Raw genomic sequence first — 21,156 nt, forward strand, 5'->3', positions numbered from 1 at the left:
GCACAGCCTCAGGTAAGAGCACTAAAGGAAATCATATTAGCACGGTATTTCCTCTCCTGGGGACCAGCCTCGGATTCCATTATTCACTTAGCGCTAGAATGTCAATGAAATTAAAATGCTGCCTATAATCTGATTCCAAATCGGAAGGGGCTGGGGTATTTCAGAGCTAGCAGAGAGCCCAGAAACGTTCAGGTAGTGGCTGTGTTCACCTCAGCCCCTGTTGGATGTTTTAGAGAGAATGAAGTTGTAGTGGTGAACGGAGCCCAATAGAGAGACACTGTTAACCTTCACTTACGAAAGCCTCTAATGGTGGGAGCGCTGGACAAAGCCAGATGATGAGATGGCAGCTGTTTTCATGCCCCTCTTCCTCCTTAATCTCTTAGTCTCAGGTAAGTTTATTTGCTAAAACCAATTGTGTAACCCATGCCTGCAAACACTGTATTTATGTGTGTGTGTGTACACACACCACACACACATAATGTACTCCCTACCTATACAATTAGACTAGAATATATACTATAGGGGATCATCTTGTGTGAATCCTGACAGCATGCAATGAATAGGTGACCCGATGGTGCTGCTTCCTCTCTGGCTGGTCCAATTTTGTGATATAATTAAGATGAGCAAGATATTTGTGAGCGTTCATGTGACTAGGAGTCTAGAAAATGCCAGTGCTTTCAAGGGGTAAGCTACCAAAGTCTCAGAGATCTACAGTGTGCTAGGACGTGCATGGTAAAGATGCAGAGAAGTCTCTTGTGATGCATGTAGCAGCAACTGTCTACAGTATGTAACAGAGAAAAGAAAGGGTCCAAAAATGTAGTGGGTTGGTACCTTATTTTCTATGTAAAGTTCATCACCAGTTTTTCAGGCTGGGAGGTTTGTATGGGTCTTGTCTGTTTTCCCTGAATTTTAACATCTCACTTTTAATGATATTCATTTTGCTGAAAAGTCCCCATGTTTTTTTAAACTATTTATCATCAGTTTCCCACAGGGTTGGACCAAGCCTTTGCACAAAGCAGCCGCTTCTTTTAGATCTCTTTGTAAATAAGACACGAGTTTCATTTTGGTTTTAATATTTCTTCTGACGGTTGAACGGGAGACTTTGCTAAGGTCAGGAATCCCGATTGTGCTGGAATCCCACCTCCATGCAGGGCTGTAAATGGGACTCACTTCAGTTTCAGTCCATAATGTTTCCATAATTAGGGTTGGAATGCAGGCCAGTGGCATCACATTCATTCATTGCCACAATGGTGACTGTGGGTGCAGAGTCTTAGAACCTTGACATCCTACAATTGATCATTTTTAGCACTGTCATTAACTCCATCAAGTAGATCTTTCCCCATGGAACCTGCAGAGAGATTTTGCCTTCTGAGGTTGGGCAGGTTCCCTTTGAGTTTACAATTTATACACAGTGCATTTCTTATTAGAGAGAGAGAGAGAGAGAACAACTAATAACCGCCCCTCTGAGGATCTCAAATCACTTTACAAACGCCCCATGAACTGAGATAACATAGCTATAAGCATAATATTGACAGGCAGATGGAGAGATACAAGGCAAGTATCATTAGCTCCATTTTACAGTGGGGAAACAGAGGCCCAAAAGAGATGAAGTGACTCGCCCAAGGTCACACAACGAAAGCATGACAGAAATGAAGCTCAAACCCAGGTTCTCAATGCTCTATGAAGCCAGAAGATAGGTCCTTGCAGTGAGAGGCACTGGCCTGTAGGGTCGAGAAGAGGCAGCACAGGTTTCAGAATCTATTTACGGTCTGGAAGAATTCTACAGAACGTGACTTTTCCTGCCTCTGTGGCAGGAGAAAGGTTGACTCAGTTTCCTCCCTTCATGGCTGTGGCAGAAATCTACAGAAATTCCTTGTGTATCTGCATGGATCAGACTGTGCTTTTCACCAGTCGCACAGAGTTTTCTTCCTTCTTGATTTTGTTATCGGGGGTCACCTGAAAACCAATGCAATCTGTGTGCGCTCAGGGAGGGTGCTTTGGCGGCTGTTGTCAGAGTAGGTCTTGTATTTCACTAATTCTTCTGCTCCTTGTCTGCGCGGTATTTTTGTGTTGGTTTGAGGATTTGGCAGTATCCAGATGTTTCCAGGGGCTGATCATCGTGGTTGTGAAATTATGCAGCAAGACCTACGGCATGCATTGTGCTCACTAAATATGACGAACTTGTGCAGGGTTGATGAAGATGGGGACCGTAATTTCATGGAAATCACATCCCATTCAGACAGACATTAACAGCCACCTATTGTTGTGTGGTCCAGAGAGAGCTAACCTAAGACAGGGCAATGAAAAAGGTGTGCATGTGTGTCATTCCCCAAATTCATATGGAGAGCAAGCACTGCACGCTTACTCATTCCTGATGAGTTCAATTCTGCAAGTTGCTGAGGACTTTGGGCCAAATTTTAAAAGATATATAGGCCTCCTACACCAATTGAAATTAATGGATGTTAGGCACGTAAGCACCTTTAAGAATCTGCCCCTTTGGCCTGGAAATCAATGAGACTTAAGCATGTGATTTCCTTGATCAGGGCTGTGCACCTTGTAGGAATGTCCTGATCTGCATGAGAGAGCTCAGCTGCCTCCCCACCCCATCAGAATCTATGCTACATCCTGCTGTATGCAGCATCACATTGAGATTAGCCTCCCCCAGAATATTGTGTGCAACTGCAAGCTGTGCTAAATTGATTTAAATGGAAGTTAGGAGCCTAAATACCTTGTGGATCTGGGCCAAAAAGCATGATACACACACAGACAACACTGATTAACTGAAGTATCCACAGGTGGTGGTATGGAATAGAAAACAGGCTTATTTCCGGCCTGTTTCCATTCACATCCATCCCCACTCGCCACCCAGAATGATATAAACATGTTCCATTTCCAGGTGACCCTTCCTAATGATCATAAGCAGTGTGTATTATTACATTATATTACTATGCCCTGAGAAGTCACAGGGAAAACCCTTGTTGAGCCATTCTTGATGGATTCTTTCTGTGCCTGTTGAGACAGTGCAGACCTGGCATTGGTCTAACGCTCATGTGAATGTCACATTAGCTCTCAGAGGATTAATTTAGAGTTAATTAATGGTCACTTACATTCTGAATCTGTCTCTGCCGTAATTAATCCTCCTCTGGCCAATTTGCTTTCATAACAAAAGTGCAATTGTTTTGTAATTTATATATCTAAATAAACACCCAACCTTCTTATTGGGTCTGTTTTCTGAAAGATTAAACGGGGCAGGGTGGGGGAGAGGGGAAGTTCTGAAGTTGCTTTCTCTGCTTCAAAATGGATAAAATCATATTTTTTCCCCACTTGCTGTGTAATTAGACTGTGGAACTCATTGCCTCATGATGTTATGGAAGCAAAGAATGTAGTAAGATTCAAAGAGAGATTAGACTATTTGGTGGATAACAAGAATATCCAGAGTTAGAATAATTTATACTAACAAAGCATATTGGATGGGAGATAAAATCTCATACTGCAGGGTTTGATCCAATCTCTAATTATTAGGGATAAGGATAGGACTTTCACAGAGGGCAGGTGATCACACATCTACCTAACCCTTACCTTCCTCTGAAGCATTGTTGGAAACTGGATGCTGGATTAGATGGATGAGTCTGCTCTGGTCTGGCAATTTCTAAGCTCCCTCCCAAGGCTGGGCAGCTGATGACAGTATCTCCAGCTGGAAGAACTCAGCCCCTGGGGCTATCTTATTCTCTGGGCCTCTGTGAGAAGCAATATCAGCTCCTGGAGGGAATACTCTGTTCATGTCACTGTCCAGTACCCCCTCGAGCAAGCACTGGGAAAAGGGTTGGTGAAGACTGCAAGGAGCTACGTCTAGTCTTCATCAGCTGGATAGAAGTAAAGACAAGCAATGGGAGATTGCATAGAAGACCCCCCACATTGAAATGGGCTGGACCAGATTCTTACCAGATGTCAATTGGCGAACCCCTGTTGACTGCAGCAGAGCTACACCAATTTAAACCTGCTGAGAATCTGGCCCACTGTATCCCAGAATGTATCAGTGCATGTTCTGGTTGCATTACAGGTTCTGCTGGCCAGGGGAGAAGGGATCCCAGTTCACAGTAGGTAATATTTAGCATAATTTTATCTCCAGGGTCTAAATGCTGGCACTGACTTAATCAAAAAGTGGGGTCCCTCATCAGGCAACTGTGCGCATTGCACGGGCATTCTAAAGCCCAGAATCAAAAGGAGATCCTTATGGTCAAAATGCACCATCTCTACTTGCTGAGCCCAAAGGGAACATCCCTTGGACTGCACCACTAGGAATGGTACTGAAAGGGACTCAGGTGGGAGCTGTCACCTCCTGACCTGAACCAGTAGGAGCTGCAGGGAGTTAGTCTCAGCTGGGAGACCTATCCCCTGGCTGAGTTGGCAGGAACCACGGTAAAGGGGGTCTCAGCTGGGATCTTATTTAAATTACAGTTTCTGCTGGGGGAAGGGCCCTGCCGGGGTGCTGAACAGGCAAGGCTGCTCCTGAGAGCATAGCTAGAGAACGAAATGCTCATTTGGCTTACAGCTCTGATGAAATCAAAGGTGACTATTCCACGACTCATGCCAGGGCACCTACAGCATAGTCTCTAGCATTTTGTTCTCAGGGACATTGACAAATCATAGAAATTGCTGCCTCTGGCGGCTAGTGACACCACATGCTTCATAAAGGAACGGGTATTAGCAGGCCTGGTGTGCAGGGAAAGGAGATCTCATTTACAGTTTCCTGCTGGATCTCTCGTACCTTCAGCAGCTCATCAAAACAGCCATCAGAAGCACTGAGTGCTCAGGCAACTGCATGCGCAGGACACTGCAGATTAGATTTCATTCACGTGCATTGGCAATTTACTTCAGCCCAATGAGTTGGTGAGGCTGTGCTCCCCAAGGTCTGGCGAAGCTCGTGAGCGAAATATCGTTTTGCATTTCAGAGGGAACACTCAGAAATGTGTCACTTCCAATTTCTGGTCTTCATTTCTCCTTTACCTCCGCCTGTATCGCTCAAAGAACCATGGAATCCTGTCGCAGGACACAAGCTGGATTCCCCCCCATTCCCAATGAATCAGCCCATACAAAAATAAACCGAGCCTCAGCAACAACAACTTTTCCTCTTCTACCTGCCAGGTCTAATTACACAAATTCATTTGTTTTTCAGGAAGCTCGACCACAGATGCTCATCGGCCCAGAAATTCTACTTTGCATCGTCTGACCAGGCACCTTCTACTGAATTACAGCAAGGGAGTGAGACCTGTCAGAAACTGGTCAAAGGCCACTACCGTTTACCTTGACCTCTTTGTCCATGCAGTGCTGGATGTGGTAAACAGAATCTCAAGCTCATTTACAACCAATGTCCTGCTGTTCATAATACAGTAGAATCTGCTAGTTGGAGACTGGAGTTGAATGGATGCCAGTGGTTGTGTGTGATGCTTTTCAGCAGAAGGAGCTGTCTGTTTATTGACAAACCACTTTGCTCCTGCTCCTTTTAAATAAGACTTTCGGATTTCAAAATGCTAGAAAGAAGTTTTTAAAGTGACCCAGTTGATTTAAATTAGACTGAGAATAAGTATAAATAATCCTTGACAACTCAGTTCAGTGAAGAAATATTTTTTAACAATAGGTTGTTTTGCAAAAGGTTGGACAAACAGACAGACTTTTGTAAATCCTCTATTTTGATCAGTTTCAATGAGAACAGCTTTGAGGGATTGAGGCCTAGGATTTACCAAACAGCCTAAAGGAGTCCAGCATCCAAGATGAATGGGATTTGAGTGTTAACTCCCTTAAGCTACACTGAAAATCCCAGTTTTAAAGCTTCCCTTGCAGTTCTGGAAACCCACATTCAAACAGCTTTGTGCTAAGTTAAGAGAACCAGGAAGGGACATTTTAACCAAGAGCTCAGAGCAGACGGGCTACCATGTAATAAACATTGGCTTAAGGGCTTTGGTGCTTTTGGAGAAAATTTGGTGTGTTGGGATATCAGAAAATGATGAACAGATACAGATGGGGGAGAGTTCAGAAACTTAAGGCCCAAGTTATAGGGAATTTGGAAAGAGGGGAAATGAATGGATAGAATGAGCCCTAATGTGCTGTGTGTGTTACATATAAGTGCCCAGTGCCAGTCAGTGAGCAACAGATGCTCTATGCCTTTTCCGTTAAGAAACCTCCGCTGCCAGACCAGATCAGAGAATCCCAACGCTTGTCTGTTACTGGGATAGGATGTGAAAGTCATTGAATCACTTGCTTCCGTTGGTATTTCAGGGTCTATTGATCTTATGAGTAAATATTCCTCGGGTACTATTAATACCATTGCAGGGATCAAACTCAATAGTCACAGCATATCACCCCCTGGTATTTCAGAAGCAGAGCACAAGGGAAATAATTGCACCACGTTCCCTGTTATGGAACACGTATGGACTGGTTCATTGTGAATGGAGTTGTTACACATGTGACAATTTCCTGCAATATCCCTGGAAGAAACTTGACTATAAGCAAATTAAAATTGAGCAACCCAATGACACCATCCATCCAGAATGAAACACAAGTAGTAAAAGAAACAACAAAAATAGCCAGTGTGATTTAAATTTGACTTATAGAATTCTTTCCTTTTTAACAAGCTAAAAATGTTCTTAATATCACTGATCTGGGGAAATATTAGAATATGAATTTTAATTTTGGCAGTATCTGTTTAAGCACAGTCAGAAGCTCTGTGCAGTCAAACTGCTTCCTCAGACTACCTGAGCCACTTTGATATTCTGGAAGCTGCTGAAATGTGTTTGAGGAGCAGGCAAGTGTATTAACACAGGCAAAGTGTGGGCACAGTATTAATTATATGAAATATGCTACATGAATTAATAACTACAAGCACTGTAATTACCTCTTATATTGCAGCTGTTTAATTCCTTGCTAGTGCTCCGAGATTGCATTTCAGAGGATGTAAAGATCCAAATGTTGGGTGTAGATCAAGGGAGTGAGGCACACTCATTTTCTAGATGTGTCTAGCACATCAGAATCTGCTTCCTCCTGCCTTGGACCTTCCATCATCCTTGTACAAGAAGAAAATGGGAGAGAGCAGAGTTGGAAAATGCCTTTTTTGTTACAGTAACTAAAAGGAAGAGGCTCTAACAGCAGCTCTAGTAGGGTTTTGCTTTTATCCATCTTAACTGTACTGAGTCCCTCGTTATCTTTTGTACACAGTAGGAAGTGGTGAATTATATAGCATGCAGGCAAAGTTTTCACTTTCTGAATTCATCATCTTCACTCCATTAGATGCCAGCTAGCGGGGTTTGGGTGAAGTGATTACACCAGACCAGGAGGAGAGCAGTATATTTAACCAGGGTCTTCTCTACTTTTTTGGCTATAACAAATGCATGTTCAAAATATCGGTATTCATGGTATCAGATAAATCTAATCAGAAACTTGGCTCCAGAGCCAATGTCATCAAGAAGCTGTAGGCTTTAAAGGGCTTGATGCAGTAGAGACTTCAGCAGGTGCATGTAGTAATAGACGAACTGTTCAGCAACCATTGTTTTGTGTGAAGAGCTCTCACTCCATCTTCATCACTGCCTCTGACTTCTATTGTGATCTTTTGCCTCCTGTTTCATGTACATAAAAGACTAGTCTTGTCTGAGAATATCAAGTTATTATGAGTACCTTGGGGAAATCTGATTAGGGAGATAATCTAGTCAACGGAGAAGAGTTCCAATTTGTTTATATTGAGTTTCGTCAATTCCGAATCCCAGATACCTTTGTATTCCACTCCATTGACTAGAGCCTCCCAGACAGACGCTCAGGCATCTGTTTCTATAGTCTGCCGAACTGGAGACGATAAATAAGAATGTGTGGGAATTATCTGTATATTTGCTAACCACCAATTTAAGTCTAAGTAGTCTCCCTCTGTTAGGAAGACTAATGAATTCCAATTCTCGAAAATATCCTTTGCTTTTAACAAGCAAGATGGAAGGTAGCTGAAAAAGAAAGAGGGAAGAGCTGTGAATAATACCACGAGAGAACCAATTATGCCAGCCAGCTGGCATTGAGAAACTTCTTGTTTCACTTGACAAAAAGATTCAAGTTTTAGCCTTAGATGTCTTTTTTCCTCCTTGCTCACCTCGGGCCCCTCTAACACTGGGATATCTGTCAGGGCCAAATGGAGTATTTAGCAGTAAGTGTAGGAGAGCCATCAACAAACAGCTTTTTATGGTAAGAACAAAAGGAATAGGCAAAGGTGGTGGCACTATCATGGCAGACAGCGAAGGCATGCTCAAGAACTATAAGCATTAGCAAGGGTGATGGAAGGAGTGGACTCAGAAAAGGATGGCATTGTCCAGTTGCTCCCCTATTTTGTGGGCCTATGATCCAGCAGTTGATCATTTTGATTTAAGATGTAATCAAAAAGGATTAATGAGGGTTGAAGGTGCTTTAAATGTTGCTCTCTGCAACAAAATCAATATCTCTAAGTCAAAATAACTGTGGGAGCAAATCTCTCATGCTGACTAACCATTAGCTGAGTCCGTCCCTTGTCCAAATTTGAAACTGGCCTGACATCCATCCTGCATAAGACTATTACTATGGGTCATAATAGGCAACTTTATCAGATGAGCCAAACGGCAGCCTGCTCCCCCTAGGCTAAGGTCATCTAAACTGGAATTCACCTTTTACAGATCACACATGTTCATAGGATCATAGATGTTCACTGTGTGGGGAAAAAAACCCGTTAGATCACTGAATTCATCCTTCCAACAGGCAGATTATAGTCCCCCAGGAGAGGACATATTAGATACTCAGCCCTTACAAAGGAACTTAGCCAAATGGCCAAACAAAAGGTTTAAATGATTTTTTTCTTTTACATGCATGAACCAAGTCCTGTCTCAGATGCTGATGCAGGCCTCCCCCTAGAGGACATCATAGAAACAGGTCATCCACATTTTGTGCAAAAGTGTCTGAATAGGGCTGACTCATTTCTTCTCAATGCATCCTTTTGTGCGACGATCCAAGGATTCTGGAAAGCATGTTACAGTTTCTTTTTCATCTCCAATGATTTCCTAAACCACTTTTTCCAGGGAAATGAGCTTAATCCACTTTCAAGATGGCACAGATATACAAATTCCAAGCTCCGAGTCCGCAGCAAACCCAAAGCATTCTTGCTAGTCTCTCTCATTCCATCAAGATGGGAGTCACACTTCATTAACAACTAGTGTCTTTCTTCCATCTCTTTTGGGAGAAATTTGATCTCCTGTATTCCAAAGGAGGCTTCTTTCTTCAACTTGTGCTTTTGGTCCATTCCAAGATACTAGTAATTTGAGAAAACCTTTTGCCTCAAGAATTAATAAGACCTTGATCCTACAAACAATTATGCACGTGCCCAACTTGAAGCATGCAAGTAATGAAGCAGCACTGCTCACATTCCTAAACTTAAGCATGTATTTAGGTGTCTCTGCGTTCTACCACAGTACAAACAATAGAGCCAGAGAGGAAAAATAAAATATGCTGAATCATTACAAAGGCAGGGAATTGCTATATGTCATAAAAAATACACCTAGCTTGAGGTCACACTTCTGTTTTATGAGCAAGAAAATCCACACACACAAAGATTTAACACAAGCGGCTGCCTGTAGCAGCTGAGACAACTCCCTTTGAAAAATTATGAATATCCTGATTACAAATACAAGCTCAGCCTCATATTTTTAGCCCTGGATTTGCTGAGAATATGGTATTATACTTAGCAGCCTGATTAATGTCACGGTAACTAATTAGGGTGCAAGAGAGAGACTGATGATTCATTTAGAGTGTCAAGTGCAGCCAAATACTATTTTATCAAAGATAATTTACTGTAGTGAGGATTGCACAGATGGGAGCCGCAGGCGGGCATGAAGTGAGGTGATGGCCAAACAAACCTCAGAATCCTTCTCTATGGCCTGGTTTTAGCAGAGAGAAATGTAAAGGGATGCGATCAAATTGTAATCTAGTCAGTTTAAAAAAAAAATGAGCTGAAAGTCTTCCATGAGCTCCCCCTGGCAGGCCTGGTGATTTTACAATCACAATTTCTGTTGTTTCTTTAGCTCTTCACACAATGAAAATAATATGAAGGAATCACAGGAGCACAACTGAGTCCAAAAGAAAGGTGTTTACTAAATATACACAAACTTGTATACACAGGGCTGGTTTCAATGGCTGCTCAAACACAGAACACACTGAGCACCGCTGGAGGGCTCACAAGCTATTTAAAGGGTTATTAGCCTATTCCTATTTCATAAATGATCTTCTATCCCATTTTACTGCATGAAAGCCTCATGCAAAGCACTGGAGAAGCTCACTAGCTCAGGTCCCATTCTTGCCAACAGCTGTTACCAGACACATCGCTTACAACAGTGAGAAATCCTGGAAAAGCCAATGGGACTGTCCCTGTCACAGATATTACAGCTGGGAACAGGTGATTGCAAGGTCTACCTGATTATAGACAGAACATTTTTTAAATTGATGATATACAAAGAGTGGGAGAGATTTTCAAAGCACCTAATGGATTAGGGCACAAAACCCCAATGACTCCCAATGGGCAAAATGTACAAAACATCACACTAAAGAAATAATGAATAATACTTATCTAATTTCTTTCATCTAGAGCAACCTTAGATGTTATGTGTAACACCAATGGGTACAACAGAGCCTACCCTTTCTGAGAGTAGAGTGATTTTTAAGTTGTCATGATGCTTTACGATCCATTGAGTCAGTTATGTAATTTGTTAAACATTTGATTTTGTTTTCCCCTCTACAGGATACACAGAATCAAAAGCTAAAAACAAGCATTTGGTTTCAGCAGGTAAATGAATATTTTCTTCTCTAACTACATGTGATGCTGAAGCAGAGAGAGACCTTAATTGCTCTGTAGCATTTATTATACATTACTTTAGGTTGTTTGCTTTCTGACTCAGTTAATATTGTAATGATCAATGCAGAGTGCACCTCCACCAATAGAAGTGCTGTATCTTAGTGCTAAATTTCATCTTCTTATTGTACCCATCTGGGTGGGTTTAAGGGAAAGAAGTTTGGAGTCTTGCATGTGTGTGTTGGAGTTGATACTTTTAGTGTCCCAGTAACAACTTTGATTTCTGAAAAAACTGAAAAAGAATCATTCATAATGATTAATGTGATAGGTTTAGCCTCTTCCCTTTGTGGAATATCTGACTGTGATCTTCTCAAAATGTATTCCTTTGATATTATTTGACAACATCTTGGGGGATATCTTCCGGGGGCCAGGGCACATTCACCTGCAGTGGGGTCTATCTCCCACACCAATTCCCTTCTTTCCTTCCCATGTTGAATTGAAGAAAAAAAAATCAGTCAGGTGTTTTAAACGGATTCTCCACCATCCTCAAAAGCATCAGATAGGGTAGATGAACCAAACATACACATGTAGTGCTACTGAAAATATTTTAAAATGTCACTTAGCATTTTTTTATTTCAAAATTTTGACACCTTCCCCCCGCAAAAAAGAAAAAAAAGTCCTTTTCACATTTCAACCTACTCTGGACACAGGCAAGTCTCAGAGACTGCAGACTCTGAGAAATGCATTTTCTGAGCCAGCCTGGCCAGGGTGAATGAGATGGGGATAGTGGAGCTGAAAGGAGTGCCTGCATCAGCACTAATTATACAGACTCCTGGTGACAGGTAAAGCAGCTGTGTTCTGATGAGAATATCCATTTTACGCACCCCTAAAAATCTATCCTGCAGGAAGCAGAGTAGGACTCACTGCTATCTGAGTCGCTGTTTCTTGGCCATTAGCACAGGGGATAAAGCAATTATCACATTCCCAATGCAGGGATATTTTCTGTACCTACCATCCCCTAAATCATGAAGTCAATGGTTCAAACTCACTGTGGCACCTCGGTTAACCGGCCTTGCCAAGTCACAATACGGGAAACCACCCGGGCAGTCACACTCCATTCTCCCTCCCACAGATGTGGAAGGATGAGTTTCTCACCTGGAATTCCAGCCGCTATGATGGGATCAGGGAGATTTCCCTGCCACTCAGCACCCTCTGGTCTCCAGATATCGTCATCAACGAATTGTGAGTCTGGACTGGGTCAGAGTTTTACTGCACGCCAGTAGGTTGGGGTGGGTTCAGGGTTTCTTGTTGGCTGATCACTGCAAGCTCTGCCTCTGCCCACAGCAAGAACAAAAAGGCTCCATCTGGGGGAGAAGTAGGGGGGAAGAAGAAAAAAATCTTTGTTTCTAATGGCTCTGGACTAGCTGTTTAAAGACTTTTCAGGGGATGGATTAACAGTAAGTCGCAGGTGTGAGACACTTAGCTTCTGTGGAGCAAGAGATTCCAAACACAGCAGGGTCTGCTTGGTGCTTCATCCTTCTGAGCCTTGTAAATTGAGTGCCACAGGCACTCTCTGTCTGATACTTAACCTGGTCCCCACAATTGTACTGCCTGGGGACCTCACCATCTTAATGGCTTCAGCCTCACAGTACCTGTGGGAAAGAGGCAGGTCGCTGCTTTTATGTCCATTCTACAGATGGAAAACTGAGGGGTAGAGAAACTTCCATAGGTCACACAGGGTGAGCACGGAATTGAACCCAGGGTCTACTAAGTCCCAGGCTAATGCCCTGGCTGCTGGACCACCCTTACACCTGTAGTGTCACATGAGAGCTTGGAATCCTGAGCTTCTGCCACTCTGCTTGGACATTCAAAAAAAACCTCACTGCCTGTATCCTGTGCAATTAACTAGTCGGGTCTCTTTCCCCCAACCATCCCTGTGAAACAAACCCTCCTGTTCTATACAGTGTGGATGTCAGCAGGTCCCCTGATCTCCCCTACGTTTACGTGAATGCTGCTGGGATGATCAAGAACTACAAGCCCATGCAGGTGGTGTCCGCCTGCAGCTTGGAGGCGTACGCCTTTCCCTTCGACACCCAGAACTGCAGCTTGACCTTCAGCAGCATCCTGCACACAGGTGAGCATGACAGGACTCACCCTAGGTTTGGGATGCTCAGCTGGGGAGTGTGAAGAGGAACATGACTAGCATGTGTTGCAGGACCTAGCTCAGGGCTGCCCAGGGTAGGTGCCCCACTGAGTGCTCCCTTTGGAATGTGATGTTGGTCTGGTGCCAGCATCAATGCCAGGCATTTCATAAGTCAGCAGGCGAGCTCTATAGCATCAAGGTAGCCAGTTCCATCTCACGCTGGACTTTGTAAGTCTGACTCTGCCTTTACACTGGCTCCCTTAGAGATCACCCAGGCTGAAAAGTGACCAACTGCGTCTATAATGGCCACAGTCAAGATCCCACGGCATGGAGAGACAGAAAAGCCAATCGAGGGATATGGGAATGGGTCTCCTAGGCTCCAGTCAGTATAGGCAGTGTCCATACTGCATAAAGGAGCAGTTCAGTCCCTGAGCTGATGGGGCTCATACCATTTGCAGGGGCCATAGAGAAGGCCAGTGAAGCTCTTTTCCCAGCCCTGTGGCCACTGGCAGCTCGTGGAAGAAATGGGGTGAAACCATCCCACGTCCACAGGACTCCCTTCCCCTGAGTCACAGCCCTTTGTTTGTGTCATTCTCAGTGGAGGATGTGGACCTCGCCTTCTGGAGAAGCCGGGAGAACATTAAGAACAACAAGATGTTGTTTCTGGATGATGGTGAGTGGGAGCTGCTCTCTGTGCCCTCACATCCCCGGGTTCTGCACATGGAGACTGGACGCTTCGCCCAGATTCAATTTAACGTAGGTATCAGCTATTTCTCCTTTGCCTCTAATGCATGGACATCTTTCCATTTGGCACCTTCCACTTTCCCTCCTTTTCTTCTTTTCCACTCAGTGAGTTGTGCTGGAATTCAGAGTCTTTGAATCCATCACGAGCACATGGGCTCTGCTGTGCTTCACGTTCTCACTAACCCGCGACATGCTGCAATTCCCAGCTATCGATGGGTTGTGATCCACTGGCAAGTGGGCAGCTGCAACATGGAGGACAAGTCAAGATGAGGGTGTTAGCAAGGGAGAAAGCAAGTCATTCTGTAAAATTCCCCAGTACCAGCACTGGGGATGAGGTAGACAAGAGGGGCACAACCAGCTGGATGCTGGGAACATTTCTGGTTGGATCCCACATGGTCCAACGCAAGAGGCAGGGCTCTTGGAGATGAACCTCCAAAGCAAGTCAACATTCACATTCATTCAGGCTCCCTGTCCATCGGGCAGGGCAGGGAGAACTCCCAGACAGAAAAGTAACAGATGCAGCCTGAAAAGAGGAGCTCAGACCTGGTCCTCGAACACTCCAGTGAAGAGAAAGTGAAATTTAGACCAATGTTGAGGTATAGCTCTGAGCTAGCACCTGATCCCGGTACAGCAATGGCTACCATACGGTGACCTACTGCCAGGATCCCCAGCCAAGGGGGCATAGGTCTGAGTGAAATCAAGAATGTAGTTCAAGTTCACATGCTTTTGAACGGACCGCAAAATCTTTTTATTTACTTATTATCATCATCATTATTGTTTCTCTCATCATCAAAATGTTTCTCTCAATTCCGGACCTTGACTATACCATGACCAACAAATTTGGACCTTGACAAAGAATAACTGACTACCCCGGTCTAGAGGGTCAAGACTAGAAGCAGCACTCTGTACCACGTCACGCCACAGGGGCTGGTCAGAGTAGAGGTCAATGAACCATACTGGCCCAGGGCCAACAGGTCAGCCAAAGTAGGGTTGGCAAGGTGCAAAGTTAGGAGCAGAACAGAAGGGACCAGGAACCAAGACTAGAAGCAGGGCCGGGGGCAGGGCTGGAGTCAGGAACTAGGTGCAAGTCATGGTATCAGGACTGCACAGACAGTCTCCAGGTGATTCCCCTGTCCCTTAAATAGAATGCCTAAGCCAGTCAGGGCACTCCGTAGACTCCTCCAGCCAGGACCTCCGTGGGTGGGACAGCCAGGATGTTTGAACCTGTAGAGTGCATAGGCTGCTGTTCCCTCCTTTGCCAGAGCTGTTGAGTGGCCATGTGGACACAGCAGCCGCCCAGGAGCCAGCAGACCCTGCTTCCAGGCCTGCGGATTGTCACGCCTATACACACAGACTTAGGGCTCCAGATGCTAAGGTGGTAACTGTGTAGTACACAGATAGAGTGGCCAGTGTGGACACTGAACAGGGCTGCTGCAGGTGCTCTGCCCCAGACATCCCTCCGTCACACCAGCACAGACACTTACATCGCTCATGAAATCGACTGGCAGCTATACCTACGTTCCAAGCAGCAGCACTGAGCAGACAGCCTCTGGCTCCCGTCTCCTTGCTGGAGAAGGCTGGAGTGTGGAGGGGAAGCAGCTAATTTGTCCACATCGCTTGCTAGAGGACGAAAATGTGTTTTTGTTTTGATGAGCTTCTTGACTAAGAGTTAAACACCTCATTAATTTTGAAGATAGCAGCCTGCAAACATTATTAATGCCAGAGCAAATAATGAAGAGCATTTAAAGGGAAAAACACAAAGAGAAGCAACTGCAGGGTGGGCTGCGGATCTGGCACTCAGGTGAAACACAACCCATTGGGTGGAAGCAGCAAACTCAACACTCGGGGCTTCGAGAACCCCAAGGCCTCTCAGAAACTTATCAGACACCCTGGGCCCCAGGCAGCAGGCTGGACAGCTCCCCAACTGCTGACCCGCCCTCCCCAGTTTCCCAGCAGGTCCCCCTTGCTAAGCACCACAAGCTCAGCGTCTCTCCCTGCCTTTCATACACCCGGGGGAACACAGAGGAAAAGCAGTAACCTGGTGGTTTATCAGACCTCGCACAAGGATCCTACGAACAGTGACTGAGTTTAGGGCCAAGGTTTGGTCTGGGAGGTATTTTATCTGACTTCAGTGGAGTCACTTGCAATTTACCCAAGTGTCTCCGAGAGGAGAATCAGGTCCAATATGGCTGACCTTAATGCACTCACAGAAACCCCTTACTCGACTGTTCAGTGCCTTGGAAGACCTGCCTGCCAGTCAGGGGACACCCCAGACTGTCCTTGTAACTAGGAAACTGCCAGTTTTTCTTGTAAAAAAATGATTTTTGATAGAAAGTGGCTTTTTTCAAACTTTTAGAAAACATGGAACATTTCAACTATTAAAATCTTCCAGGTTTTCATAAAAACGAACCATTTTCAGGAATAAGGTTTCAGTTTTTTTAATTCAAATCCCAAAGCATTTCAGTTTCTGGTTCCAAGTTTTTTTTTTGTTGAAAAACTGAAAATGTTCCAGGAGGAATTTAACATTTTTTATATATTTACATTTCTGCAAAAAATCATTAGCATCTTTCCTCCAGTGCCCCTAGTACTGTACCTGGGACTGTGGGGGAGCAGGCAGTAGCCTTGAGCAGTGGTAGCCTCTCTGGTGGCTCAGACTCTGTCACTGGTGCTGAGATCCTGGAGTGTGGCTTGCCCCGTGGAAATCCAGCGCTGTCCTGGCAGGGTGAATGTTACACTGAGTTACCGCTGAGCCATCTGTTCTTAAGTTACACAATTACTTGCATATCCCCTCTACGTAAGCAGTCCCCACCACAGCACCCCTCTTTCCTGCCCCTGTACCTACAGTACAGACTGACTGCTGCCTTATTCGGTCCCAGCAAAGCCATCACCTTGGCACTTGCCCCAGGGATGTGCCGGGCATGTCGCAAGGCTCAGGCAATGTTTGGAAGCTAGGGCTGCTTTCAGCAGGGGGACCCCACGTGAAGACAATTGTCATGACAAGGATGTCAGTTTTGAGCCTGGGACCCATTCCAGCAGCCACAGCAGGACACATTCCTCTGAGCCTGGGCTCGAGCTGAAACACACTGGGGTCCTGGACAGCAGGAAAATATGTGGACTACTATGACACTGAGATTCAGGGGTATGCCCTGGGAATCTGCAGATTGATGGGCAGCACTGCACTGACAGGTAGGGGCACCCTGGGTATTGCCCTCCCATCCCCCCAAGAGCAGGCGAAGGGAGTTGTGCCCAGAATCACTCACACAGGAGTCCACTGCACATTGACCCTGGGCACTGAGCAGGTCTGATCTGAAAAGAAGCACAAATCAGCCCTGCGCTACCTGACCAGCTTTCCAGCCAGAGTCACCTTTGGCTCCTTACTGCCCTGGTAGCCCAGGTGAGAGGAGAAAATTGCAACCTTCCCATCTGCAAGAGAAATCACAGAGCTGCGGGGAGAGAATGTAGCAAACTTAGTGGCAAACCTGTGTCTGGGTGTCAAACTCCATCTGTGCCATAAAGATAGTCATGCAAAATTAACTGCTGGTGGGGTCTGCTATCAAGGAGACAATTCATGCCTAACCTTGGGTAATATTCCATCTCCAATGTGCGGCTGCTGTACATGCTCGGAATGAGATTGATCTCCTTCATTAACATCAATGGGCTGCAAATACCTTTGTGTACTTATTATTACCTGGCTTTAATGGATAATGAAATTGTGGCATAATATTGCTAACACCTGAAGGGTGTCTAATGGAGAACACAACTGAAACTAAAGTGCTTTCCTCCCTTTGCTGGAGCATTTAAAGGCATCAGCTTCTTAGCCTATTAGAGAGGATGGGATTTGGCTGGTGTAAGATCTGCAGAGAGTGACTCCCAGCTGAGGCCAGCTCAGCGTGGGTCCTACCGGCCTAGCCAGGAGGATGTAACCCCAGCTGACTCCTGGTGGCTCAGTGAGAAGAACTGGGGTTTATGTACCACCCGGCTCCTGCTCTGAGCCTTGGATCAGGTAGCACACAGGATGCAGCCACAACACGTCCCACATCTGGCTGGGGGCTCCACTGACTAGCTAAGTCTGCCCTGGTATCTGGCTACCAAATGAGCTTGGTAGAAGTCTGTTGTATTGTGCTATGGGTGAACCTGGGTGCAGGACCCCAGCCAATTACAGTTGCTTCTCTCATGGAACTCATGCAAGGCTTCCCCTTCTCCTTCACCCTGCCGGAAAGGGTGAGATCCAGACTGTGACCTCCACATGGCAACATGACCCACTGGGCCAATGCTTTGCTCTTCAAGAGCACCACAGTCAGGATGGCCAGAAAGAGACATCCGAGATGCAATGAGATCAGTACTGCTCAACGCACTCAGACGCGGAGGTGGGGGAATGGACTACCTAGGCTTAATTTCTTTCCTCATGATTTTCATACGGACGCTCTGAGTGCAACTGAGTCTCGCTAAAAACTGTTCTCTGTCTTGCAACAGTTTTTTAATGGGAATCATTTTCTCATCACATGCTTTGACACCCGGGGGTTTTGATTTAAAAGTTTCAGGTTCCTTCCGATCCACTTTGGCAATGGTCAGACTTAAACCAAACCCAACAAGTTGGGTTCTATCCACAATGTGGAGAGATTTGGAAAAGTTCACTGGTCCCAGAACTTATCATTCCACCAGCTAGAAATCTCATGAAGAACCCAGTTACAGAGCGCAGAATGTTTGGCTTCAAGTTATTGTTAAAGGTTTGCAGGGCCCTAAAAACTGTTGCATGAAATACAACTGATTGTGTTTCCCCATCTGAAGCCCAGACTAGGTGAATTCTCATGGCTACAGGTTTTGCAGCATGAAGGTTTGCACAGCTTCCCCCAAGATGAAAGGCAGGGAGGCAGCAGGTGGGTTTGTCTCATTACTTGGATCACGAATATGACAAAACCAACCACTCTTGGTGTTTGGGGATGTCTGCTTCTGTCTGCATCTGCAAAGCCCAGAGGCAAAGGGATCATGTGGAGAGATATATGAATAAGAGTTCCCCAAACTCTTGCCATCCTCAAAAACATTCCAGGTTTGTGGGGAGAAAATTCAAGCTGGTTGTGAATTCAAAAAAGTTTTGGTCACATCTATCTTTGGCCAATGGAACAATCCCTCCCTCCTAGCCCACCCTGCACCACTTAGGTGAATGGCATGGAGGAGCCCCCACATCTCTCAGTGCTCTTACGCAACAGGTCTCTGCATCTTAAAAGATGCTAAAAATCCAAAGCCCCATTGTTTTTAGGTCACACTTCGAATTAGCGCTGACTTCTCTTCTCCACCACAGGTTGTTATCCGAAGACGCCCTCTGCTATATGTGGTCAGTTTGCTGATCCCCAGCCTGTTCCTGATGGTCATTGACCTGGCCAGCTTCTACCTGCCACCCAACTGTGGCACCAGGATAACTTTCAAGACCAGCGTGCTGGTTGGCTATACTGTCTTCAAAGTCAACATGTCAGACAAGCTACCGGGCACTGTGGTCAGCACTCCCCTCATTGGTGAGCTGGGTCTGGCCAGGGCATCTTGGACGGGCTGTGCTGTTATGGTAGGGCCTCTCTTCTAAGGGAGCATGTAAATCTGCAAACACTAGAGGTCAGAGATGGTGAAGATTCATGAGTTTATTCTATCCAGCCCAGATTCATTCTCCAGACTAGCATTAAAATGGGCAGACTTGGGCAGTAATGGGTCATCTGCCTTGGTCTAATCTAAAGTTCCACGGTCTAATCATTCTCACTGCAGGGAAATGTTGACGGACATTCATCCAGCTCTTCCCTGCTGACTAGGTGTCTTACTCTGACCAGGTGGGGTCTCCCTTGGGTGCCAGTACCATTCTTCTTCTTTAAAGCACCTGTTCCTAACCCTGATTTGACGTGTGCATCCTCTGACAAAGGAATCTCTGGGAAAAGAACTACAGTGCCGCTGACACCCTGTGTGCACTGCAAACCCTCCTGGCATCACCCAAACGCTCATCCTGCATGGCTCGGCTAGACGCTCATCAGCATGGTTGTGTCAGATTTTCAGCCCAGAGTGGACTGGATCTGTATTTCTCAACCACTGTGCTAGTGGAAACCAGGTTTATGGAGGGTAGTAATTTTTTTAACGCGGTGGATGCACACCTTGCATGGCTGCGGTAAGAGGATTTGAAAATGGTTTCAAAGCCCCAGTGTGGACAGAGCCTTAGGATATGTCTGCACTGTAATCGGGAGCTGCAATTGCAACACGTGTAGACGTACCTAAGCTAGTTTTCACCTAGCTGTGAAGTTGTGGCAGTACAGGCTAGCCCCACAACCCAGGACCCTAGGGACATGCTTGAGTGGCTAGCCCATGTTGCCACCATGGTTTCCTGACTGTTGCTACTCAAGTTAGCTTTGCCCTAGCTAGATCAAACCAAGCTTGGGTATGTCTACATGCTCTGCAGTCACACCCCATGACTGCAGTGTAGACACACCCTTACAGACTATTTCAGCCATTGCAGTTTGGTGTCCTGGTTGCCTGCCCCACTCAGTAACGTTCCTTTCTCCTCCCTCATTGCCTCAGGGGCGTTCTTCACGGTTTGCATGGCCTTCTTGGTTCTCAGCCTGTCCAAGTCTATCCTGCTAGTCAAGTTCCTTCATCTGGGGGAAGACCCTGTACGGGAAAGGCTCTTCTCTGGCTGCTGGGTGGGCAGTGCCTTAGACAGAGGCGGCCCCGGTGAGAGACCTCAGGCTCCCAGGCTGCAAGCAGCTGGTGACATTGCAGGTACCATGCAAGGCTGGGTTTTCAGCACACTCTGTGCACATACAGCTCCCTGAACTGCTGCCTCACTGAACATGATTTGCTGTCATTGCAGGCCCCTTGTTGCATGGGAAAGAGGAGGAAGGGAAAAGAGAGGGGCCTTGGAAAGTGACGAGCACCCGGAAGGCCCCAGTGGAGAAGATCCTGGCAGAGCTCCTCCTGATCAGCTCCCAGCTCCGTGCACTAGACTGGGCCAGCAGACTAGAAGTCAACTGGCTCACGCTGTCCTACAGGCTGGATAGACTGCTGTTCTGGGTGTACATCCTGACCCTGGGGGTGTATGCGGTCACACTCTGCTCCCTGTGGGTGGTCTGGAGTGCCCAGTAATGGTAGCGGGGGCATAGCAAAGTGAACATCAGAGATGCAGATACATTCAATGCTGGTGGGGACTGGCTGGGCTCACAGGGGCAGGGAATGGGCTACTGAGTGTCCGTCTCTTGGGCTCCATATCCAGGTCAGAGGGGCGAGCTGGCTCCCTTGGGGATGAGAGGAGAAGACCTTCCCCATGTAGGGCATCATTTCCAATCTAGAGCAGGGCCTAAAATCTTTACCCTTTGCTAATGATCACGTGGCCCATCGGGACCGAACCCCCTCACCTTCCAGCTCATACTCCAGGCGGCCTTCCTGACTCTGTGGATCTGTG

The 21,156-nt window shown here is 45.9% G+C and overlaps 1 protein-coding gene across 1 annotated transcript; it reads left to right on the forward strand.

The window, feature by feature from the left end:
* The first annotated feature begins 340 nt into the window (after positions 1-340).
* HTR3B (5-hydroxytryptamine receptor 3B) lies at positions 341-20,900 on the forward strand. Its single transcript, XM_050921505.1, has 9 exons — positions 341-389; positions 5,177-5,337; positions 10,790-10,834; positions 11,973-12,082; positions 12,805-12,974; positions 13,582-13,739; positions 19,027-19,237; positions 20,277-20,429; positions 20,569-20,900. Exons 1-9 carry the CDS (start codon positions 341-343, stop codon positions 20,838-20,840), a joined length of 1,329 nt encoding a protein of 442 aa, XP_050777462.1. The 3' UTR covers positions 20,841-20,900.
* The last annotated feature ends 256 nt before the right edge of the window (positions 20,901-21,156 follow it).

This window comes from Gopherus flavomarginatus, chromosome 13, assembly GCF_025201925.1.
Source record: "Gopherus flavomarginatus isolate rGopFla2 chromosome 13, rGopFla2.mat.asm, whole genome shotgun sequence".
NCBI lineage: Eukaryota > Metazoa > Chordata > Testudines > Testudinidae > Gopherus > Gopherus flavomarginatus.

Excerpts from the sequence above, each read along its gene's own strand:
- HTR3B (XM_050921505.1), top strand. The coding sequence starts at position 341 with ATGGCAGCTGTTTTCATGCCCCTCTTCCTCCTTAATCTCTTAGTCTCA. Across the intron at positions 390-5,176 it reads CCTTAATCTCTTAGTCTCAG|GAAGCTCGACCACAGATGCT; the intron begins GTAAGTTTATTT and ends TTTGTTTTTCAG. Across the intron at positions 20,430-20,568 it reads CTTAGACAGAGGCGGCCCCG|GCCCCTTGTTGCATGGGAAA; the intron begins GTGAGAGACCTC and ends CTGTCATTGCAG.